At 44.1% G+C, this 25,845-nt stretch overlaps 1 protein-coding gene across 2 annotated transcripts in view; it reads right to left on the bottom strand.

Annotated features, from left to right (window-relative positions):
• The window catches only part of HMCN1 (hemicentin 1), a 1,785,366-nt gene that overhangs the window by 686,335 nt on the left and 1,073,186 nt on the right, over nucleotides 1–25,845 (bottom strand). For both annotated transcript variants that reach the window (XM_069641364.1, XM_069641365.1), the window contains exons 64-65: nucleotides 11,936–12,095; nucleotides 7,461–7,585 (exon numbers count right to left, since the gene is read on the bottom strand). In XM_069641364.1, coding sequence (XP_069497465.1) covers nucleotides 7,461–7,585; nucleotides 11,936–12,095 — 285 coding nt within the window. The remainder of the gene's footprint in view (nucleotides 1–7,460; nucleotides 7,586–11,935; nucleotides 12,096–25,845) is intronic.

The following is a 25,845-nucleotide window of genomic DNA, read 5'->3' as shown; positions in this document are numbered from 1 at the left end:
ACCGATCCCCAGGATCAGGAAGGCACCCATTGGATAGGTATGTTTATAGACAAGGATGCAATAACCGTTTTTGATAGCCTGGGGTATTTCCCAAGCCACCCCATATACTGAGGTGCAATACTGGACTATGTTAGGCATATTGCCCCCATAACACATTATAATCGAACACTACCGGTGGGATTATAATTGAACACCGGTGCAATATCCTCACGTGTGGACAGCACTCATGTTACTTTGTATCTATCCACTATCAGCTACAGAAATGATTGTTTTTGGGCTTCTCGGACGATCGTACTTTTCAGTAGTGTCGCAATCATCATTCCCTAAGGTATTCCTGGAGTAGTAGCTGTAACGCTTCATAATTCAGGGTATTGCTAGCGTTATGCAAATAATACAGCCAGTCTCCAAGAGCACCGTATACCTCTCTACAGAGCGCCTTCTCTATATAAACACCTCACTCGGCCCCTATGGAAGAGCACATGACTACATCATCCCGACAGCACTCCCCCGGCCTTCCCCACACCGCCCCTAACATCACAGGTTAATACCTGCATCATCTCTCACTGCCCGGTGACTTACCTCAAATTCCTTGGTCTTGCACCTACCAGAGGAGGGGCCAACACACCCCTCTACACCCTTGCCGCCTTCTCCTCACACCTCATACACCAGTGCCAACGGGGCTTCACACAGATTACTACCGGGTCCAAATAGTCACACCCTTTACCCACAACCTACAGGTGGGCCTTTCAGTTACAACACCTCTTGCCCCCATCCGGGCTAATACTTCTAACCCTACATAACTTCTGGGGGATCCCCATGTGGTCACTACTAGGGTAGGAGTTAAAGGGGACTTCCGGAACACAGCTGTGACGTCACATCCCTTGCAGCACTAACCCTAGACCCAAAATAATGGCTCACCCCCACTGCGTCACTTCCGGGCATGGGCCTTTCATAGGGCAGCACTTCCGGAGCGCACCGCATGACGTCTCTTCTGCACTGGGAAATCCCCTAGGGCGGGACTTCCGCTAGCACAGACCTTCCGCTAAGGCGGGACTTCCAGGCAGCCCCCATGTCACTTCCGAGGTGGGACTTCCTGGCAACCTTCATAATGTCACTTCTGGGGCGGGACTTCCTGGCAATCCCCACAATGTCACTCCTGGGGCAGGACTTCCGGTAGGGTGGGACTTCCTGGGAAAAGGGGTGTGGTCACCTGTCACATTATGCACACCATGTCCCTTTTGAGTTTGATGAAAGGTACATGCTCTTTCTACTTCCTAGTTATTTACGTCACCTCATGGTGTAGGAAACATCTGAGTGCCATCCCAAATGGGTGCTTGCTGATTTAGAGAAACTAGGAGGTGTATTTTGAAGTGTATTCTTGTGTTACATATATAATTGCTCCCTTCTGAAGAAGGCTTATTCAACTGACTGTTAAATACATTTATGATTGTTTAATCAAGAAACCTTGAGTGTAAGAGTTTATTTGAATACTTCACTGTGAATCTTTGTGTAAAAACCCTACTGCTCATATTGACCCCTCTTGAGATAAGCCTGGCTGCTCAGCCACACTACCAACCTGTGTAGTACAGAATTATACCAAACGTTGGGTTACCTATTGCCAGGAGGACAAGGTTGCTGTAGTCTCCCAAAGGGGGCTGCACACAATCCTGCCTAACACCAACAGACAGCATTATTGACACCTTTCTAAAAGATGTTGTGCAAGATATTAATCAACATATTGACAGCACAGCACAGAGTAAAGGACGTTATTGTTGTAATCTCAGTCCAGTTGAGCAGATAGCTTTACACAACCTGTCTAGAGACCCCAGTGTAGATATCAAAGAAGCTGATGAAGGGGGAAATATTGTTATGATAAATTCCAAAGGCTAACTTACACCTGGAAACACAATCAAATCTAACCAAATCAGCTAAATGTAAGATGACAGAACTATTACAAAATAGTTTAGACAAGGTTTATTGACCGACTCTGAGAGGGAATTCCTAACTGTTGGACAGCCCACCATGTTGTGTATTTGTCACAACATATTTCCTGCACAAAATACATAAAGATTTTGAGACTCTTCCGGAAGTTAGGCCATTTATGAGCAGCATTTTAAAACCTCATGCAACAGCATTGCCACCACATATCCGAGATTGTAAACAGATGATCACGACAATTAGAGCCATGCCATGGCAACAAGACTAAATTCCAGTGACTCTAGACATGAAGGCTCAGCATAACTCAATACAGCACAACTTGGGCATTCAGGCCATTTCATATACTTTCAGAAATAGCTCATCCTCTTATTGCAAGCATGTAACAATGCTGAAGGCGATGTTGCAATTCTCACTAGATTATATTTTTGTGTTCAATGAGCAGCATTATAAACAGGCGCAGCGGGCTGCAATTGGGGCAAAGTATGCCCCGTCCCTGGCAAATGCGTTGATGGGGCAATTTGAGGACACATGTGTATACCATGATCTAGACTTTGAAATGCTTGTCATTATGTGGCGTTGATATATTGATGATGTGCTGATGATATAGAAGGGGGACCAAAGTGAACTTGACAAATTGGTTAACAGATTGAATACCAACACCTTTGGTATAGCATTCACACAACATAGTACCCAAGTTCCATTGATTTCCTGGACTTACATATCTACGTAGATGACACTATTTTAAGAACCTGTACATACAGAAAATCAACAGTGGTGAATTCCACCCAATACGCTATAAGTTGGAGAAAGCCACACTTTTAAAAATCTTTTAATACATATTACAAGGTAGCCCAGCCTTGACAAAGACCAGGAATTGCCCGAAACATGTGTTGGCATCAGGGCATCTGTACTGTTTTGAGCAGATATACAACTTATGAATAATGGAATCAGTTTAACAGTGACATACCCTTATTAATGAGAATATCTAATAAACCAAACTGCTAGTTCAGATTCTTCTAGAAACATTAGTTTAGAACCAAGGTTCATCAATCTAATAGGGACATGCCTTTTACAAGATAAGTGGACTGAGCCCTTCAAGATTGGAGGCAACTTTAGAGAAGCAAAACATTTGGTGGAATGGGGCAACTTCAAGGAGGCCCTTTGGGTCTTTCCCACCAGCCGTTTGAAGGTTTAGGTCCCCACAACAGAGATAGGTGCTTTGCTCCTAGCTTCTGACCAAGAAGAAGAGGAGAATTAACCTCTCCAAGATCTTCTAAAGGGACACCTTTCAGATGGTTTAGTAGAGGGAGTAAAACTCTCCTATAATCTGACTCTGCAACAGAAGCAGGAGTCCAAAGCTCAGTTGACTCAGTAGCCCCGGCCCCCTCCCCGCCCCCCGTTCCCTGTTCTCTACTACACCAGGCCTGACTCCCTGGAGCCAGCATGGCATTGACACTGGTGATAGTGTACCTATGAAAAACAGGGGTTATAGAATGGCAGATACTGTGAGAAATCAAATCAAAACAGAACAGATGCCACAAAGATGCTTCACCTTGGAGTAATTGAACACTCCAACAGTCCATGGTCTAACCTACTGGTGCTACTACCAAAGGCAGGAACTAAGGAACTTAGATTCTGTGTGGACTTCAGGGCCTTAAATCTAGTCACCAGGACTGATGCCCATCCTTTACCCAGAACAGCTGAGATAGAGGATAAGCTGGGCGCAGCCAAATTCCTCAGCTCATATGATCTGACTTCAGGTTATTGGCATACAGCTCTGACTGTATATCTCTGAAAGACACAGTGAACCCTCCACTCTGGGCCAGGGTATTAGTATAACTAATTAGCTCGGAAAGAAAGTCCAGAGGGTGCAATTTTTTAAACAAAGTATCAATAGCAATTTATTGTGCCTGATACATTATTGTAACATACGAGTTAATCAGAAATTAAGAATATATAATTCATCCATATGACAATCAATAATAAACTAATTTGTTCACATCCAGCCAGCCTACATCCATACACAGATACCAAACAACAATATATATATGATACAATCTGTAAAAAGTCCTGGCTAACCATTTTTAATTTTAACATTTTTAAAGTGCAATCAATACATGACCACTGTAATTGGAAAAGTGATCTAATCTCGGGTGGGTCAAGATAACTGTCCAACACGACCTCATCCCCAATTTCTCAACCGGTTTCGACGTATTCACATCATTTTAGCAACGTCTTCATTAGGAGCCAAATATATACTCTTACAGCAAACAACGGAGAACTACTATTCCAGGTGGCAAGGACTAAAAATTGTTAGCCATGACTTTTTACAGGTTTTATCATATATATATTGTTGTTTGGTATCCCTGTATGGATGTATGACGGCTGGATTTGAACAAATGAGTTTATGATTAAATGTCATATGGATGAATTGTATTTAATTGTATATGCTTAATTTTCCTGCTATGTAAATAATACTTGTATTGCGGATCAAATCATAATTAACTCATATGTTACAATAATGTATCAGGCACAATAAATTCCTTTTGATACTCTGACTGCCAAGGAGAAGACAACATTTTCTACTCCAGAAGACCTTTTTCAATTTAGGGTGATGCCTTTTGGACTGAAGAATGCACCAGCCACCTTCCAGAGGCTAGTGAATCATGTACTGAATGGACTAGAGAATTTCTGCATGGCATACTTGGTTGACACTGAAGTGTTCAGCCCACTTGGGAAGTACATTTTTCACACCTCAGCCAGGTGTTGCAGGCTCTTCAGCAGTCCAATCTGACCATCAAAGCCAGCAAGTGCCAGGTTGGTCACAGATCTGGGGTCTACCTTGGACATGAGGTATGAGGGGGTGAAATAAATCCCTTATCCATTAAAGTTACAGGCTGTACAAGCCTGGGGAAACCCCACTATGCAAAGCCAAGTGAGCGGCTTCTGAGGACTCACTCAGTATTAGAGGAACTTCATTGCTGACGTTGGAACACTAGCAGCACCCCTGACAACAATATCCTCTGCAAAGTACTACAAGAAGGTGAAATGGACTGAGGAATGTCAGAAGGCTTTCCAAGGTCTTAAAGATGCCCTATGTAAAGCTCCAGTCTTGAGAGTGGCTGACTATTCACCACCCTTCCTAGTACAAACAGATGCATCTGATAAAGGAATTGGGCAGTCTTATGTCAAATGGATGACAAAGGCAGGAAGCAACGTATATGCTTCATCAGCAGGAAATTAAAAGATAGAGAAAGGAGGTGGGCAACTATTAAACATGAATGTTTTGCCATTGTGTAATCCCTGAAGAAGTTTAGACCATACTTGTATGGTTCTACTTTCAAAATTCAGACTAACCACCAACCTCTGAGATGGCTGATGCACATGAAGGGGGAAAATCCCAAAACTGCTCCGGCAGTCTATAAGCCTGCAAGGGTTCAACTTCACCATAAAGCATAAGCCAGGGTTACACTACCAGAACGCTGATGTACTCTCCAGAAGGTATGACTGATTGGAACAAGAGATTCATCCAGGAGTAGATTAAATACCCCTCTTCCTTAGTCTAGGGGGTAGGAGGGGAGGGTCAGTGAGTGTTATGGTAGATGTATTTCTTTGTGTGAAATCTCCACTCTCTCTGAGACCCCCAGCAATGTTTTGCTGGACACCTAGATTTGTTGCTAATTCTTCTGGGAGACGGGAACCTTTTTGCCCACTCACCCTTCCTTTTACTCTGGGGCTTTGAACCTTTTTGACCACCTTTTGGTATTCTAATTGGGTGTGATGCTTTCCTCCAACTTTCTGGTATCTACATTTGACTAAAGCAGCACACCACACTTTCTGTGTAGTGTTGCTAGGAGCTTCTAGAGCTTCCCCTCTATTGTTTATCTTGCTGACCAGCTCCTAAAGTTTACAGGGCAAGGGGATACTTTTCATATCCCTTATGTGTTTTATTTTTTGGAAGATCAGCACACCCCACCTTAAGTGGAGTGCTGAGGGGAGACAATGTATTCATTTTCTCGCTCTCCTGTAACTTTGTGTTATTGTGACAGGTCCATCTGTTCAGGCTGGTGACAGTGTACCTTTTGCAAAACTTTTTGTGAACTTTTATCGCAGGCTGTCTTGGCAGCTGCGCTAGGGGGCACAAGGGGCACCATTTGGCCAAAATGGTGGTCTTCCTTTTTTAAGCCCTGGACATGATGAATTGTCCTTTCTGGATCCTTTTCCTATCTGGGTGGGGGAGGATTCCCTTGTCCCTTTGTCTTCACCAGACTTCCCAAGGAAAGCCTGCAAAGGGTCTTTGAGTGACTGGCAGGACAGGAATTGAGTGAGGTGACCAAACCTCCCCTGTCCTTTATCCTGCAGTGTGCCTGACCGAAACCAGTTCAGACTGGGAGGCTAGCTGGTCCCATTGGACAGCCATCCCCAAGTTTGAATGGTGCATGGGATATGATTGGTTGACTCAGCTGGTGTTCCTGAATACATTCTGAGGCCCTGGAGCTGAAACTCAAAGTTGACCATTGTAACAGAAGATTCAAAAAAAAGGATGAAGCAAGATGCCACCAGAAACTTTCAACGACCACCAGAGCCCGTTGAGTAACCGCTGCTGTCCTGACCAACAAGGAAGATCCGAAGAGGATGTCTTCCTCCCATGCACTGGTGGGCCTAACCAGTCCAAAGACAAACTACAATTTGTCCCATCCCTGGAAGAGTTGCGACCTCCACGGCCTGCAAACTCCCAATACCCGTGGTCCTGTGCTGCTCCTTTGTACATAATCTCCAGAAGCACGATTTTGCCTGCAGCTTTGGGGGCATCCTCCTAGGCCTGCATATTTTTGTACTTATCTCTCTAACTGGAATTATTTGTGGTGTTTTGTGTGGACTCATTGCGACCCTACACACTCTCACACCCCACCTGAGACTAAGCCTTGACGCTGTGCTGCCTTTCTTGATTTGGTTTGGCTAAAATTTCAGTTTCTCCCTGTTCACCATAATAGAGTGGCCTCCCAAAATCCTCCCCCCAGGGTTGATTTTGGAAATCCATCTTATCATAAACCATGCTGCTCTAATTAAAACGGGACATTTTTCTGTATGTCTCAGATGAGATGTTTCATATGTTATAGGAGCAGCAGTCGGACATTCCAGGACCTGTAGAAAGGAAGTGAAAAGGGATAGAGAAACCAATCTGCCTGACACTTGTCAGCCTACTTGGTTCCATATAAGGGTTAAACACAAGTGCAGAGAACCAGACTCTGCAAAGCAGCTGCCCCTGTTCTACTGTCCATGTAGCTTGAAATCAATTCGTAAACACAATGCTCTGACCTCTCTCACTCATAAATTCCCTGCACTGCAGAAAGATAGGAAGTTTGTTGTGTATATACTAGACTAGTACAGGTCCAGTTTTTAACCACTTTTCTTACTGGCCAAGTAATTAATATAACTGCATGCCCCCTTCAATACTGGAAACCAGGTAATCCTCTCTGTGCCAAAAGTTGCAAAGTGAGGCTATTGCATTCCATACTGACCATAAACATTGAGGTTGAACATGTGGTCTTCTTCTCCTGCAGGATTCGTAGCCACACATGTATACTTCCCCACATCTGATAACAGGGCACCTATGATGTCCAAGGTGCTGCCGTCTGGAGATATTCTGTGAACAAAAACCCACAATAGCCTATTTAGTGTGGATCTATGACTTCCCATGAAGTTTTCTTCCTGTTTCCAATAACGTGAATAATTAAATGGCAAAATATAATCTTGGATTTGTTGCAAAAAGATGCTCTTATCACACTCTCATGTAATATAATGTGTTTTTGGAAGTCAAACTGCGCAGAATTACATTATCTGCAGGATATCCCCATCATTTACTCTTGACACCTTACAGATCAGTCACTATATTTGCAGAATATGTGTCACCAGGAATGTCAGTGCACTCAGCACTCCACATTGACAATCAACTCACATAGGGACATAAAGTGGACAGTCACTGCATGCTCCCTTATGTCCCCACCACCTTCAAGCCCAAGACATTTACATCGAGAAGTTCCTGTTAATATGATGAATTTGATTAATACTGTGCTCCAAACAGCGCATTTGTCACAGGGCTTCAATAACAATGTCAACGGGGTCCATTGTGATAGTACTATGAATCGGACTGGGAAGTACTTTTGGAGCACAGTCAGACTGTTAATCCCTAGGCTGAAAATCTAGCAAGTACTGAGGGTGGTGGTTAGTGATAAAATATTGGCACAGTTAGGAAAGAAGTAAGGATGAGGATGGGTATTTGTCAGATTGAAGAAAGTGACAGGGATCAGGTGGAGCATGAAAGTGCTTAGGGAGGCGTAGGGATATGTTTGGGGACAAACAGGGGAAGATAGGGAAGGGGAATGGGTAGGGATGTAGCAAGCATAGGGATTCCAAAATAACAGGGTTGAGGCACGGAAGGTGTAAATATTTAAGCATGCCTTTAGCAAGTGACTTGAAAAGTGAAAAGTCAGTTTGGCAGAGGGCTCTGCTGTTTTCATTTCTCCAGTGAATTGAAGTGAATCAAGTGGGTTTGTAAGGAGTCACACCCACCTACATTTCTCCAGCGTACTGAAGTGAATTAAGTGGGTGTGTAAGGATTCACGCCCACCTACATGAGAGTTCTACAAAACCTGCAGTGCCGTGCCTTTTCGTGCGCGCCTTTAACAAGTGACTTTTCATGTAAAAAGGCAGTTTGGCAGAGGGCCCTGCCGTTTTCATTTCTCCAGTGTATTGAAGTGAATTAAGTGGGTGTGTAAGAAGTCATGCCCACCTACGTGGGAGTACTACACAACCTGCAGCGCTGCATCTTCGCACGTGTGCCTTTAGTTAGTGACTTTACAAGTAAAAAGGGAGTTTGGCAGAGGGCTCTGCCATTTTCATTTCTCCAGTGGATTGAAGTGAATTAAGTTGGTGTGTAAGGAGTCACTGCCATCTAATTTAACACACGGTAGAAGCAGACTCTCTCAGATGAAAATGGGCGAATTATTGAGAATTATTGGTCAGCCGCAAATGTTCATACGTTTGTTAAAAATATGTTAATCTTCGAGAAACCTTTTGTATACACTTGTCCTTGGCACTTGAGTCAAGAGATACAGGAATACAAGAGAGGGTTAAGAATAAACATTAATTGGGATAGAAGGGAACAGAGGGATGGCCCAGAAAAGGGATATGTAATCAGGAAGCTCAAGCAATGTTATAAAAACAGAATAAAAGCATTGCGATCAGCACTATACCAAAAAGAGGGAGAATTAATGTTGAGATGCATTGTGGAAAAAGATTCACTAAACTATTGGACTTAGTAATAAAGTCTTGAAACAAGATTCTGACTTCTAGGCCGAAATCGTATGTAACACAGATGATATGATCATACAGCTAAAACAAACTCCAAAATCATGGAGTGTGGCACATGTGGTCCCGTTCTTTAAGAAGGGCAATAGGTTCCTTTCATCAAATTACCAATCTACTGCCCTTCTTGGTGTAGACTCTAAGACCTTTTCTTTCAGTGCTGATAGAACCCCAACAATGGGCCAAGCAAAAAGAGGCACTGAAACCAAATCAGTGTGGTTTCTGGGCAGGAGTTGGTACCATCCTAGCAGGATGGATAATGGACACCGTAATAATGGGCCAGACATGGGGAAAGACAGTCAAGAAGACTGTTGTGGTAAGAATCAATGTATCGATGGCCTTTGATTGAATAAACAGAGGAAACCTTTGGCAAAAGATGAGGGTGTGGGGAGCCCCTGAAGGTATTTTGTCTATATTGGTGCACCTGCATAAATATTCTGTACACAGGGTCCGTGTTAAAGGGGAAGGTGACCTAAATGATCAAACTCTGACATATACAGGCCTTCGCCAGGGTTGCATATTGGCCCCTTTTCTTTTCAACTTATATCTGTCTGATTTAGGAGCGACACTGGGGAATGCCTCCTTTGTCTCCCCAGTAATACATTTGACACAGATATTCTGGATAACATACGCAGATGATATCCTACTGCTGGATTGCACAAGGGTAGGCCTCCAGATGCTCTGGAATGTTTATAAGAAATATTGAAATGAGAATGACCTGCTGATAAATGCCTCCAAAACACAGATTTTGGTAGCATCAAAGGGTTGTAGCAAACAAAAACAAAAGAATTTTAATATTTGGGATTAAAATGTTATGCTAACCCAGGAAGGGAGAGACTGCTTAATGCCGTTTATGACAAGGTTAGACCCTTGGTTACACAAATGAGGAACTTTGATAGCAGATACAGGAAATTCTCTATTTGACCAGCCTTAATGTTTTATATCTCAAAAACGTCCAGGACTAAGAGGGCCTAATATGGAAATCAATTTTATCCCTCCATAAATCAACGCCGATGTGTACAATCAGGTATGAATTGGATCTGTTCTCTCTTGATTTTTATGTGATGTGGAAGAAAATTTGGCTGTGTGGTAAATGTGTGGCATCCCGTAGGATTTATTATATAGAGTCATGACTGAAGGGAGGCAGTAGTTAGATAATATCCATATTGAGAAGTGCAATGAGAAGCTTGACAGGTGGGGCTTTGATAGTATGGCAATAGTGGAAAATCCCAGGGTGCATAGGAAACATGCAAACAAATTGGCCCTCATTACGACCTCGGCGGTAGCCATGCCGCTATTGGCGGCATGGCTGCCGCCGAAATCGCGTCCGGGTCCGGGTCCACAGAATGAGGAATTACCGGGCCATTCCGAGTTCGGAAGGCCCGGTAATTCCTCCCTCCAAGGACCCGGACCCGGTCGTTCCCCATTCCATTTCAGCCCCCACAGGGCTGAATGGGAATGGGAGAGGGAGCAAACAACGGGCCATTACGAGTTGGCCCGTTGTTTGCTCCCTTTTCCCCTCATGGGACCCGGTAAGCACGCCTGGTTTTCCCAGGCGTGCTTACCGTGTCCCGCGAGGGGACCTCGTAATGAGGCGGTATGGGGTTAACGGCGCCGGCACCTTTTACGGCGCCGTTAACCCCGTACCGCCGGGGTCGTAATGAGGCCCATAGTAATTGATTGTGAGGTGTTAGTGGCCTCTCGTTGGGTCTGTTTGAATATTTTGTAAAGGACCTTAGCATTGATCCCTGAGAACAGTTATGGAATCAACTGTGAGAAAGTACCACCCTTGCGATTGTAGAGCCCTATATACATTTTTAAATTTGATCAAATTTCTAGATTGATAAAGTTCTAAAAAAGATTCAAAAGGAAATGACAGATTAGGAATTTGCAACTGAAATTGTTATTGGTTGAGGCAATTGAGCGCCAGGTGACATGAATGAATGTGAAAGAGGTCAAGCTTCTTCTTCTTTCTTTTAGGGAAACTGCATAAATAATGATTTATAAAAATGGAGGATTGTAATGTATTGTTTTATTAATGATTTGTGTAAGATTTTTAATAAACCGTTATGCACAATAAAAATATATTTTTCTTTGCAGTTAGAGATTCACAGCATTGCACCTCATGCGGTGCAAAGCCTATTGTTGGCAAAGGAAGCAGAGTGGACTCTAGTACTCAGATTCGTTCTGCTTTAGTACTCTTTAGAAAGTGGACTTCACCAATATTGTAGCTCTGTCATTAACAGATTTTGAGCATGAATATTAATGGCCTATACATGTGAATTCATAATGGATTCATGTTGCAAAATCCAGAGTTTTATTCTGTAAATATTTCTCCAGACTGGCCCAGAAAGGGGATTCCTGATGTTGCTAGTTCTAATCTCAAAAGATATTATATGCCAATCCTAAAGGAAATAAGACAGGGGACAGAAAATCGAATTGTGTAGAGTCGTTCAGTGTATCTGCCCCACTACAATACAGTATAGAAAACAACTACCTCTTAGCTACCATCCTCATCAAATAATAGGAACATTTACATTTTGAAAGAATGCACAAGTCCATGCACAAGAATGGAAAATCGTCAAGAGGCATTAAAGAGTAAAAAGTCAAATTATGAACCTATGCCCACCTTATCCTTCGTGCATCGTCGCTTCTGATAGCTTTTCCGTCCTTTAGCCACTGGATGGCAGGGGCAGGAGTGCCATCCGCTCTGCAAACCATCTGAACGTCTTCTCCCAGGAGGACACTGACCTCACTAGGCACCTCGGATCCAGTAATGCTAGGGGGAACTGAAGAGAAAAGATATAGATCGCATATGGGTCATTGCTAAGAAAAATCTGTGAATTGTGGATCATGCTTTTATCAAATTATGTCTAAAAACAGGACTTCCAGCAAGCTATACTGGCTCCCCTTTGGGTAACAATAGATGAGCAGGCAAGGGAAACTTCCTAAGAAATTAGGAGGGTGGTTCAAGAAGCAATATAAATGTTAGGGCAGAATTAACTTTTTGTAGATCTGCAGTCTCATTTTATGAGATCCCTACTCATTTTGCTTTTTCTCCTCTTTTATTTTTGGGGTTTCAGATTTACTACATTTTTTTACCTTACTTAAGGTACAGGGTATTGGATCACCAATTAAGTGCTGGATCACCAATTAAGTGCCAAGAACCAGAAGTGCCTCTCAGGCATCCAATGTTTGCCCTTCAGTAATTATATCACCCTACAAATTAAAATCAACCCGAACATCTCACTGTCCATACTCACACTATAAAAAATCTCCCCAGAAGCTTTTTGAAGAACAGCTCATCACCTTACTGAGCAACATCACAAAACCCAATTCCTTTGTGATCGTTCAGGCCGACTTCAACTTATGGGCAGAAGATTTCTCTGACAACAAAGTGAACTCATTATTATCCTCCATAAGAACTAGTGGCTTCACCCAAATTATAAATAACCCTACCCACCAAGGCAGTCACACTTCAGATTGGATAATGACACACAATCTTGAATATAAGACAGTAGACATTGCACCCTGTCCATGGTCAGATCATTTCCTGATTAATATCGCTATAGCACTACCAGCAGCCCTGGACAAACTCAATACTAACCTTAGGACAATAAGGAAATATAGAAATTTCAAAAACGTCTCACCTCTCTTCTTTTCCACTCCATTAGCCAGTAAATTAAACAATACTGAACAATTTGAGAAGGTTACTGACCTAGAGACACACCTTTCCGCCATCAAAGTCACTTCAGATATACTTGCACCGGAAAAAACCAAGAGAATCAAAGCTAAAGTCATAAAGAAATCATGGTCCAATGACGAAGTTATTAAAGCTAGGAAGAAAAAAAGAGCATGTGAAAGTGAGTGGAGAAAGAATCCCTGTCCACTTTCATTAGCCAAATATAAGGAAGCAGCTCAAGAAAGAAATTCTTAAGGCCAAATTTGAAAACTATAATGCCTGGATCAGTGGTGCCAAGTCGAATTATAATGAATTACTCACAATTCTCAAATAATTTAAGAATCATACTTCCCCTTTCCCCCCTACGATAAAACACTTAGCGTGGTGTCAATCCATTCAGAATACATTTTCATCCAAAATGTCTGGTCATAGAATGGCCATTGCTAAACAACAAACTAGTTTAGCTCCCAAAACTACCCAAGTCCTTGTGAATATCTCCCCAAATGTAATAAAGACATCACCATCCCTAGATTTGCATTTCAAAGCTGTTCAGAACAAGAAATCCTCATCATAGTGCAAAAACTCAAATCCACTTCTTGTCTTGGTTAAGTCTGCCATATTGACATTCTAAAGGGTTCCTTAGAGGTCCTAGTTCCTTGGATCACCAGAATGGTCAACATGTCCTTCAGGGATGGGTATGTGCCAACAGCATTGAAGGATGCCTGGATTACCCCCCTCCTAAAGAAAACCACACTCGATACGGCCAATACCCTGAACTATTGACCTATTACCAATGTCCCCTACTTACTGAAGATTATGGACCGAGTAACGTAACTACAACTGAATACATTTATCAAGGAAAATAACATACTGAATATCCATCAATCAGGCTTCAGAGCCCAGCACGGAACTGAGATGGCCTTACTGGATCTCAAATCCAACATTGCAGGGATTGTACAGCACGGTCATCCAGCCCTTCTGATGTTATTGGACCTCTCTGTGGCCTTTGATCTTATTGATGACGACCTCCTGCAGGAGAGACTTAAAACTGTTGCCAAATGCTCAGATGGGGATTGTCATTGGATTGAATCTTTTTTGGGTCCAAGAACGTCTAGAGTAGCGGTAGAGAACGCCCAGGCATTGTCAATTCTGTCCATGTGTGGAGTTCCCCAGGGCTCCTGATTATCTCCAATTAATTTCTAATATCTACACCAGGCCACTCCTTGACCTGCTGGACAGATTGGGTGTCAATTACGCGAACTACGCAGATGACCCCCAGGTACTTTTTAAACTCACTGGGATAAGACAAACAAGACTCTGAAATCCTGAACAAAGTTTATCGGGAGATTCAATCATGGATGGCACAGAACTCCCTTGCGCTGAAAAGTGAAAAAACCGAGCTTATGATCATCGCCTCCAGCCAAAGCATAAAAAAAACTTGATGACCTCTATGACCATTTTGTTATCTTTGGAATTAAAATCCCTGTCAGTAAGTCTGTAAAAACATTGGGTGTTGTACTGGGTCACAAGCTCTCTATGAAGCAATATGTCTCACAGGTTCGCTCCTCATGTGGCCATGTGACCAAACTCATCAATCACACTCGTCCCTATCTTTCCATCGAAAATAGATCACTAGTGGCAACAGCACTAGCCAATTCGCGCCTCGACTACTGAAACAGACTGTTTGCCGGCACTACTTAGACCAACCTTCAGAACTTGCAGACCTCTCAAAATGGTGCCATCAGGGCTATTTATGGATTCACTAAACACAAACACATCTCCTCATTCAGGAAAACCCTACATTGGCTCCCTGTAAAACAGAGAATTAGACACAAGATCTTGTCTTTGACATACAAATGCATACACAGATCAGACCCCCAATATCTCCGGGACAGGATATCTTGTAATCTTTGTATTACACTCTTGCATATGATATACACTGGTTCATGGTGGTGCTACTATTTTGCTATTTGATGTAATTACCCCTCAGAGCCTAGGCACTCTCTTCCAAAAATATATCCTGGACTTTGGTAGCCCTCCTGGCTGTGTTGGGCATTGTGTTGCCCTGTGCTTCACATCTAACTGCTTTAACTGTGTTATGTGCACATGTATTTTGGATACATTTGTATACATTGTATTATGTTATGAAAACTATGCTTAGTAGTAAATGTTTTCCTTGGTTCCAGATTATGCATGTGTTCAAAGAAATTCATTAACTCAGCAACCGTAGCATGCCATATCTCATAGATGGCATCGCTATATAACGGAAATAACACTTCAAGTGCTGCATCCATTTATCACATTTAAGCACATTCTCAGTTCAGAAATACAACATATATGTGTTCACGTAACTCGGGGTAATCACTGCCCCCATCGAGAGAAATCTGTACAAAATAATGATCCTCAAACCTGAAGAAATTAGTTGTCACAACAATCTGTAAGAGAGACAAGGTGAAGACCTTGTCTAATTGACATTTATCCGTGGACAAAAGCAACCATTCAGTAGCTTCCAAACCCACCTTGTGTGATATGTTGGTATATAAGCTTCCATTGTGAAAAGTATATCTTCATTCTCACAGAAGTCAACAGATATCAATTTGCTCTAGAAATGTCCAGTATCTCTTTTGTAGGTAGTACTCACTTGTATCATGGGCTGAATGATCCTATCTACATATTGGGCTAGAAAAAGGTTTTCATAACATTCAGCGTTTGGATGTAGAGGACTATTTGATGGATGGTGAACTCCAAACAACCGTCTATTTCAAATTAACTGCATTTTACTTGCAAGCAGTTTTCATCCTCGAAGAATCTTAGAAAGCATCCCACTGAGTCAATTCCAAGGATATAAAAGGATTATCTCAAACACTATTCAGTACAACAAAAAATCTTGTGAACTAAGAGATACATTTTTGGCAAGGCAATATCGGCCAGAATTGCTTAATGTTGTTGCAGAGAGAGTCTTGTAGTCAGACCGTAGTCCTCCAGACCTGGTTTATGTTACCACATATTCTGTCCAGAGCTTTAAGATTCAGAACATGATTAAAAACAACTGGGATTTGTTAAAGTTGGATCCTGTTCATTTGTTCCCAAGTGCCCTGAGGGACTTGAGGTTCAGGGTTCACATTAAGAAGTACACCTCCGGATCACAAGGGATAGGAGTTGTTTTTCGACTAGCCTTGGTCCATACACTCTAATGATGTTTTTTTTTAACAACTATGACTTATGATACAGTTTCATGAGTTCTATCTCTCGACATATATAGTTTTTTCTACAGTCGAGAAGACATTAGATCAACACCTCTAATTTTTTAATAAAGGTTGCGTTCCAAAGAAACAAAATAAACATGTAATGTTTTATTTGGGAAACAACAGACCGTGTGAAAAAACCTTGAAGGACAAAGTAATAACAGGAATCCAACAGTTTGGAGCAAACAAACCTCATGAAAAAAAACAATATTTGAATTAAATTGACTCAAATCAAATTGTGATATAACAATAGGGGAGATTTGAGCTTCAGATCCCCCAATCAGGTTCCTATTTTGTGCATCCTTTCTTTTTTCACCATTTCTAGTGTGGTTGTGCTTTGTTAGCCCTTCCTCTACCATTCTGGGAGGGGGAGGTCTGTGTGTGTGTTTGCCTTTGGCAGGAACCCATGGGTGTCTCCACCTAGGCGCCAGTGTGTCTGGGCAGGCAGGAAGTGGGGGAGGAGTTTTTCACTCCACTGTTCTTTGTCTACCCGAGTGCCTGAGTGGAACTATCGCCCACTGCGGGTCTGGCTGTCCTGATTGGACAGCCACCCACCCCTTGCTGTAAACTGCTGAGAGAGATTGCAGAGATGTGTGTGCTGAAATTGAATAAAAGGAGAGGTTCTAGAGGTGAAAGGCAGGTCGGCGACTGGAAAAGGAAGTAACCAAAAACAAGATGACCAGAGACGCCTGCAGACCCTTTGCAACACTGTGAAGTGACCACTGCTGTCCTGATACCGTTTTCTATGCGATAGAGGAACTCTGAAGAGGACGACTCCTTCCCTTTGACTGGTGGGAACAACCAGGCCTGAGACAAACTTCAATCTGAGCCATTTCCTGAGGTGCTGTGCCTCTCCAAAGCTGCGGACCACGAATACTAGGAGAGCTCTGACCCAATCGCATTGCATTGTCTTTGAAAGGTCGAATCCGTCCAAGTCTTTGCTGAGCTCCAGGCGAACCTCCAGAGACACAATCCGATTCATCCAAGTCTCCTCACCCGAGTGCAGGACTCCAGGAATCGAAGAAGATTGACCGGGTGATTTGTGTCTGTTAGGCAAGATTGTATGCAGTAACCTGTGGGAGACTACACCAGTTTGTCCTCTTGGCAATAGGGAACCCAACCTTTGGTATAGGCATGTACTACACAAGTTCAAATAACACTTATACTCAAGGTTTCTTATTAAAATAATTATTTATTAATTTACCAGTCAGTTGTAAAATAAGCCTTCTTTAGAAATATGCAACAATAAAATACACTTAAAAAAATTCCATCCTTCAGTTTCAGTTAAGTTAGTAGATACCCCTTTGTCATGTCACACACACACTTCCTACATCGTGAGGTGACTTCAATAGCTATGACACTGTGGACATTGATATATCACTTTAACGCTTAATGCAATACTGAAAGTTATGGAAAAAGGAAAAGGTTAGGGAAGCAAATAAAGGTTAACAAGTTCTCTGAACAGGTAAGTACTTTAAAAACCCCCAATTAAACATAGGTTAACCCTTTCCCAGCTATACAAGTAACTTATGTATGCATTTTTGGAGGGACAGATAAACACACAGTCAGAGGGTAAGAACAGGCTGCAAGGAGCTTGGACAGACAATGTCAACTGAGCAAAGTCTAGGGGAGCTGAGGCACTTCTTGAAGATAGCACAATGGTATATAGAGAATTTGTAGAAAAGAATCACTGTAAGCTGGGAGGCTTGTGAAAAGCAAAGATGCAAGCAACTCGGCAAAGGGCAGCCAATGCAAGTCTCCAGTGAGAGCTGGCATGCTACACACAACAAGCGGTAAGTACCCCTAGGTAGACAGTACCTTAGGTCTAAAGAAATGGTCCAGCTGGCTTCTGTTCCTGTTGTAGTCCTGCAGATCCTGTGTTCCTGGGCCTCAGGTGTGGGGACAAGAGGGAGGGCGTCTGGGGACTCCTGCACTACGATTTGAAGATAGGTGGCAGCAATGGGCTTACTTCAGATCAGCAGCACTTTGTGGTTTCAGCTAACGGTCAATAGCACCAATGCGGTTCTTGTACACCTTTTGGGCTCCCCCTGCTTCTGGGGTCCAGCACTCTGTTGAGGTGGCTCAGGCTTGGGTCGTCCTGCTTCGAGAGAGTCCTTAGGATCTTCCTGGAGCTCGGGTACGGCTTAAAGACGATGCACTTGTTCCTGGTGTTCCTGTCTCCTTGCAGTCGGTTCCAGCAGCAGCGAAGAAGTACAGCCAGCAGGGAGAGGGGTTCCAGTCAAGTTCGTCTTGGGATCAGTTTGGTCCCACCAACCCAAAGGAAGAAGTTGTTGGTTCCGGGATTCTGTAGTGGATACGAAATTTGGAGCTTGAGCACTGCAGCAGGGCTTCACCGGGCAAACCAAAGTCCAGGATGGTGCCGCAAGCTTTTCTTCCAGTTTCGTCTTCGGTTCCTTCCTCCAGTAGTCGATTCTGCCTTCCTTGCAAAAGACCTTGCCTTTTATGCAGGTTTCTCCCATTCATTTGCAGCCTAGATGTCCCTCACACAGCAGGGTGGCTGTCTTCCAAAGAAAGCCAGCCAGACAATCACCTTTGGGTGCATTCCTGTAACCAAGGAGCCTAAGCACAGGGAGTTTCGGGAACCTCCCTTGCTTCCTGCCCTGCCAGACACGCTGGATCCAGAGGCAGCTTCACCGGACAAACCAACGGTCCAGGAGGGTGGAGAAAGCTTCTCTTCCAGTGTCTTCCTTCCGATTCTTCATCCAGTGGTCGACTCTGCCTTCTGTCTGAGAGACCTTGCCTTTTATGCAGGTTTCTCCCATTAATCGCAGCCTAGCTGTCACTCACACAGTAGGGTAGCTGTCCTCCAAGGACAGCCAGCCGGCCAATCACCTTTGGGTGCATTTCTGTAACCGAGGAAACTAAGCACAGGGAGTTTTGAGCACCTCCATCGCTTCCTGCCCCTTCCAGACAGTCTGGAGCCAGAGGCAGGTTTCAGCACTGAATCCCGCCAAAGACAAAACGAACAAAGGGACAAAACCTGGTTTGGCGTGCATGGTAAAACCCAAGAAGGACCTCACAAGCAAGAAATGGAAGAAAAAGAAGACCGGGCCATTTTGACAAACTGGGCACCCATGGGTTCAATACTGCACCTGAGGATTCAGCATGCGGTAAAAACGCACAATGGTAGGACATTTAAACCACTGCCACCCTCCATTAATTGTAGTGAGGGTAACATAATAATGTTACATGAGAAAGTAGACAAAGGGGATACTAAGTAACCCCCCAGCACTCCACATAAGATGGTGTGTGCTGGGTCTACAAAGAGAAAAAGGTAAGTGAAGTCAAGTTCACGTTACTATTCTTGGAAACAGTAGTTTATCCAAGAGAAGGTATTTAAACCTTAAGAGAAATCCAAAGGACTTCTCTGTAACACTGAGGGTGCTGTGTGCCACAATACAAAAGATGATGCCCATGGAGTTTGTCAGTCTCCAAAACCAAAGAAACACAGAGTCCAAATCAGATAAAAATACATGAGAGAGGGAGAAAAAGGTCTCACTCACTCCAGGATAGAAAATCAAAAAGTCCCAAAGTCCAGCAAAAGAGCTGTGAGTCGTTAAGGTAGAAGTGAATTAGCACAGAAATGAGAATTCTCCCAAACAGTGTCCTTTGTTGGTGCTGCAGAAAAGGCGCCAAACCACAGACTGACCAGAGAAGCTGAAGAACTCCATGCCAGAGGTCCTCCCTCGAGACTGCTGCTGAGAGATCCCATCCATTGTCCTGCCTTTCGTTACCAGACCAGGGAATCTAGAGGCCGGGTCCAGCATTGCTGCTACATCGAGGAGAATCCAGCCACGAACATTTCTTTTAACCTAAGGTACTATTGCTTACCATAATCCAAGAAATCGCTCCAGAGTGTTGGAGTGCACATAGAGGTGTCCAGGGTGTTCACTCTTACCTCTGACCAAAGCTGTTGGTTTGTGTCCCTTTTGGGAGTCCTTTAACAGGATCTTCAACATTTTGTCAATCCTTGCAGCATCTTCAAATAGAGACTGAAAGGATCCACAGGGACTATTACTGTTCTGCTGCTTCTTGAGACGTTGTGCCATCTCCAAACTGACTCTTCCAGATAGTTAGGGATTGGACTTTAAAAGTGTTAACTTGAACTATAATGGCCTCTAGGAACATAAGCTTTGCTATTGTTTGACTGCCCAACTGTTTCCCTTCCAAAAAGACATTGGGCCTCATTACGAGGTTGTCGGTCTGGTAACAACGGTACTGGTAAGCTTGCCGGTACCGTTGTTACCGGAACGGCAAACTACGTGTTCTTCTTGACAGTGCCTTTCAGCCAGCCCGGTCTGACCTGGCAGGTGGACCGGCACCCACGAGCAGACCATGTCGGATGCCCAGCCACCTTTCACAAATGGTGCCGGTGCATCCAACCTCCCCATTCCCATTGAGTCCAATGGGACTCAAATGGGAATGGGGACTTATATTTTCCAGCGCCAAGGAATGGGCAATTACCGGGTGCGCTGGGGCTGTAATGCCCCAGTAATTGCCCATTCCCAGGCGCTGGAAATAAAATGACTCCGGCGGCAGCCGGCCCGTTTTACCAGCACGGCTACTGCCAGTCATAATGAGGCCCATTATCTTATGTGGTTTCTCTAACTAAATACAATTACCGTAAATCTTTGTCTCTGCGCGAGTGCACGGTATTACCGATAATACGGTAGAACTGTCATTAGTGTCAAACTCTGTAACAATTCTAACCGCAAGCCACTACAAATTAGACAAATGCCTTTGAAAAGTATCTAAAAGTATTACTATGCATATTGGTTTAATGAAACAAGTATGTTAAGACATTTCTTGTGTAAATATAATAAATCTATATTTTATATAAATGTATTGGTGCAAGTGTTTCTTTCATCTGCTTTAGTAACTAGGTTCAGTGTACTTACCAACAGCTCACACCTTCCTCTTATGATAAGCCGGACTGCTCTGCCACTCTACCAAGCTTCCATAAGTAGTAGAAACTGATACTAAGAGGTGGGGACCTGTATACCTTTGGGATAGTTTTATGAAGTCTTACCTCAAGTGGACTTTAGGGAAACTCCCCTAACAGTCAGATGATTTGTCAGGAAAAATGTTAGTTGCTTTGATTTATCAAATCGTTTTGTTTAAAATGTTATTGATTGTTGTCTAAATATCATGGATTTAAACATGCACAACATTCATTGGATATCCGTGTCAAATGACTCGCTAAGATGGTTGGCACATGACATCATTACGCGACATCATGTATCAAATGTGTTGGGTAGAATTTCCATCTTATATTCCCCTCACCTGGTGAGACCGCAGCACTTTTTGCTGGACTATTGGATTTTTTCTGACTCTCATGAGTGAGTGGAAATCTTTTTCCTCACTCACCAATTCTTGTTTTGTTCTCTGGACACCCCTTTTTGGGCTTATTTTTATGGAGTCTACTACGGCATCTGTTTTCTTATTGTAGCACCAAGCACCTTATGTGCAGTCTTACTGAAAGCTCCATGAGCTTCCCTCTTTGGTTTTATTTTTAATTCCTTGCAATAACTACTGTTTCCAAGGATAGGAGGGTACTTTTATCCTACCTGCACTTGTCTTGTGAAACCAGCTCCCCCCACTGTATGTAGAGTGCTAAGGGGACACTTGGTTCTCATCACAAGGTTGGGGGTATCCCGGCAGTAATTGCACCAGCAGACCGCCAACGCAAATAGTGTTACCGCTACTCGGTTGAGTGCTATAAGCGCTGGATCATGAGTAGCAGTATGGTGGTAATAGCGCCAAAAACAGGCAGAAAGGGGAGATTTTACCTCCAGCAAAACGCTGGTGGTAAGACTCCAAACTTTATGCCCGATTTATGATTGGTACAACCCTTAAATGCAGAATTAATAGAGTTGCCGCCGTATTTAAGGGCTACCGCCCAACTTGTGATGAGGCCCAAGTGTCTTTTTTTCCATTCTCCTGTAACTATTTGGTTACAGTAACAAATCCATCTGAGTGGCTGTTAGCAGTGGATACTTTTCTACCAATTTGGTGAAACATACAATGCAGGCTGCATTCGCAGCTGGGGTAAGGGACACAGATGGAACACCATTGATCCAAAATGGTTCTAGTCTTCTTTTTTTGCCAACTCACAATGGTTTATTCTTTCCTGGTCCTTCTTCTGCCGTGCTGGGTGGAGGAGGTCCCTGTGTGTCTTTTATCTTGACCGGGGGTCCTTTGTGAATCCTGCCCGAAGGCCCCAGTGTGTCTGGGAGGACAGGATTCTTGGAGCACTCCAAAACAGGTTTTTGTCCTCTAGTGTGCCTGCTAAGATCCAGTTGAAACTGGGCTGCTGGCTGTCCTGAAAGAACAGCCCCCACCCCAGGTTTGATTGGCATCCTACATTTTGAATGGCTGGGTTTCTTCATATAAGGGGAGGGTCTTGATGCTGAAGCCAGAGTCGACCACTGGAAGATCCATTCTGAAGAGGAGAAGAATAAGGATGTCTACAGCTGTCTCCAGAGACCGCCAGTGCCCTCTGAGAGACCGCTGCTGCTCCAGCCCTCTTTTCCAAAGGACAGGGAAGCTCCGATCCAGATGACTTCCTCCTTTCGACTGGTGGAACCAACCAGTGTGAAGACGGCCTGGATTTCAAGCCCTCCCACCACTAACTGTGATCATCACAGGCTTCAAACCGCCAATGCCCTGAAGACGGCCTGGATTTCAAGCCATCCCACCACTAACTGTGATCATCACAGGCTTCAAACCGCCAATGCCCTGGGACCTGTGGCTAGTGTGCAGTGCACTGCCTTCCGAAGAATGAACCCCCCCGAAACGTTGGTGGACTCCTTGCGGCCCTCCAGAGGTAAGATTTCACTCCTTGAAAACACCTCATCCTAAGGCTGGGCCGAGAGAGCAAGCTGAGTACGACCGGGCTATAACAGTTCTTCATTAGCTCTATGAAATGGGCGCCAAAACTACAGAACTGAGAAGAATCTGTGGCTGAAAGCCTTTCCACACGACTGCTGCTGCAAGATCCCTCCAGTGTGCCTGCTTCAGTCAGCCTGACCAAGATTCTGGCGACTGGGTCTGCTGCTTTGGCATCACGGAAGCATTGTGCTACATCTTTTTCTTCACACGTAAGGTACTGTAAAACTCTTGGTAGTACTTACCTAGAGTTGATTTGCTGCTCCTGTGTTGTAGAAGTGCTGATTCGCATGTTTGGGAGTTTGCCCATACACATTCGCACAGGCCTAACGTCTGTGTGCCTACATGGAGCCTTCTCCAAAGCCCCTGACCCGTTTTCCCAACAAAGAAACTGTTATTACTTGCTGCAAGTCTTCTTTTGGAACTCTTGACTCTATACAGCTGCTACCTTACTCAAGTTGCCCCCCAATCTGACTCTGAGACACTCAAACCTAAATGGGGAGCGACTAAAAAAGCCTAATTGATTCATTCTTTCTTCCTTGTACCAGTGATTCTAAAGTATTACTTACTAAGTGCTTTAAATTGAATTTACCTTGAATTGCTTTAAACTATTTTAGAAAGTTACAAAGGAGTGTGGGAGCACCTCTACTGTTCTATGGAATTTCTTCCACTCTGGAGGGTCTACAACCACGTTTTAGCTCACTGCACCCTTCACAGAGGAGAAATATTCATTTGCATATCAGTCTTTGTCCCACCCACAAGGGCAGTCCAGCACTGAAATGCTAGGCAAATCTCCTCTGAACAAGTGTAGCATCATCAACCACAGACATGTATTTCGGCTTAGTCGGGCCTCATCAGTGAGATGAAGCAGAGTCTCTCTAAGACACAGTGAGCAAGGGGTCCACGTCTGGATTACCCTGTGTTACATAGTGTGAAACCCCAAGTTTTACAAAGTTACAAAGAAGTGTGGGAGCCCCTGAGAATGAACATGGGTCAAATACCCTGTTCTATGGAATTTCTTCCACTCATGGGGGTCTACAACCACGTTTTAGCTAACTCCACCCTTCACAGAGGAGAAATTTTCATTTGCATATCAGTCTTTCTCCTCTGAGCTAGAGTACCATCAGCACCCCCAGACATGTCATTCAGCCTAGTCGGGTCTCATCAGTGAGCTGAAGCTGAACTTCTCTCCTGTCGGCGCGTTGCAACCCGGTCTTTCCTCCTTTGGGTTTATCCGCTGTTTTCCTGTCCACGCCCTGCCGAGCCTTCCCACTTTGTTGCATGCTCTCGCTCTCCGGCTTCTCTCTCCTTCGCTCGCAGCAGTTCTTTCAACTTGCCTGCGGCGCCTCTGCTTTGCTCGTTCCCTGTTGGCTTCTTTCCCTTCTCGCTTCCTTTTTTTCCTGGTCCGCTCCCTAGTGGCTTACTTTTGGTCTCTCTCATTCCCCCCTGAGGCTGCATCTTCGGCTGGTTTCAGTACCGAGGATTCTCTAAGGATTTCGCATTGAGCTCCATTGTGTTTGCTTACCTCAGTCTTCAGTTCCTCTGTTCTTGACGTTCTCTTGGCTATTTCCCTCCTTCTCTGGGTTCCGTTTCTTCCCGCTGCCTCTCCCCAGAAGCACATCTCCTTTGGCCAGACCTGGAAACCTACCTACCTTTGGGGTACTTCATGGTGAAGACTCTACACTGCTCCTCAGGAGTCAGGTTTTTGTATGCCATAGCAGGCTTTTTCCCCTCTTAAGGTTATCCTGGGAGCGAGGTCACTGGCCTGCTAGTCACCTAGACAGCCACTGTGGCTTCCTTTTGAGGTAGACCCTATCGCCACAAAAAAAAGGATTACAGAACCAGAGGAAGGAAGAAGCCATCTAGCAGTTCAGGTGAGGAGGAGGCGGAAGTTGACAATGGGGGGGGGGGTGTAGGTGACAGGTATGCTTACTTACGCCCTGACTCTGATTTTCCCAGGGATCATGATGGGTTGTCTGGGGGTCACTGCAAGTGTGCAGTCTTCTGTACTTTGTTTGGGTGAGAGTTGCCCAGAGGTTACAGGTTCAAGGATTCTTCCGGTCGGGTGCAACTGCAAGATGTAAGCCCAGTCGATGAAGAAATGCAGTCTTCGACAATTCAGACCTCTTCAGGGCACTTCGAACGCAGGAGGAAGGTGAGTCCCAGTGACAATCATCGTTTGCAGGTGACAACAGCCGTCCTTCCAGTCGCAGTAAAAGAAGCAGCTCCAGGACAGGTTCCCCTGATATTAAGAAGCTGACATTTCAGGAGGGGTTGACTTATGGCGCAAGCTGATGATCACCAAAGGTACAGATTTGACCATAAAATAAAGGTAGCGATTCTGGAAAGGTAGCCCATGAGAGAGCTGGTCAGTCCACCGGGTAGTCCAAGGACACTTCCGAAGGCTCTGAGGGGCTGGATCCTTGAGAAGGCATTGAAACTAGTTGGTCGCACTAGGCCAAGAACTGAATAACAGACGAGGATCTTCAGAGATCAGGCAAAGGAGCAGGGCTTCACTGGTCCAATCCCTGTAGGGGATGCTGGTCCACTGCAGAAGTCGTCCACCGGTCCTAAATCGGCTGCTCTTCTTTGAAGGATTCTTGGCAACATAGATCTGAAGAATTGCTGCAGGAGTCCTCCTCTTATCCAAAATTAGAGCTAAAAGTAAGTCTGAGCCCTCCAATGGTAAGGGTCTGCACAATT

Source organism: Ambystoma mexicanum, chromosome 1q (assembly GCF_040938575.1).
Source record: "Ambystoma mexicanum isolate Mex_15411 chromosome 1q, UKY_AmexF1_1, whole genome shotgun sequence".
In the NCBI taxonomy this organism is placed as follows: Eukaryota; Metazoa; Chordata; class Amphibia; order Caudata; family Ambystomatidae; genus Ambystoma; species Ambystoma mexicanum.
This window is presented reverse-complemented; position numbering and strand designations above follow the sequence as displayed.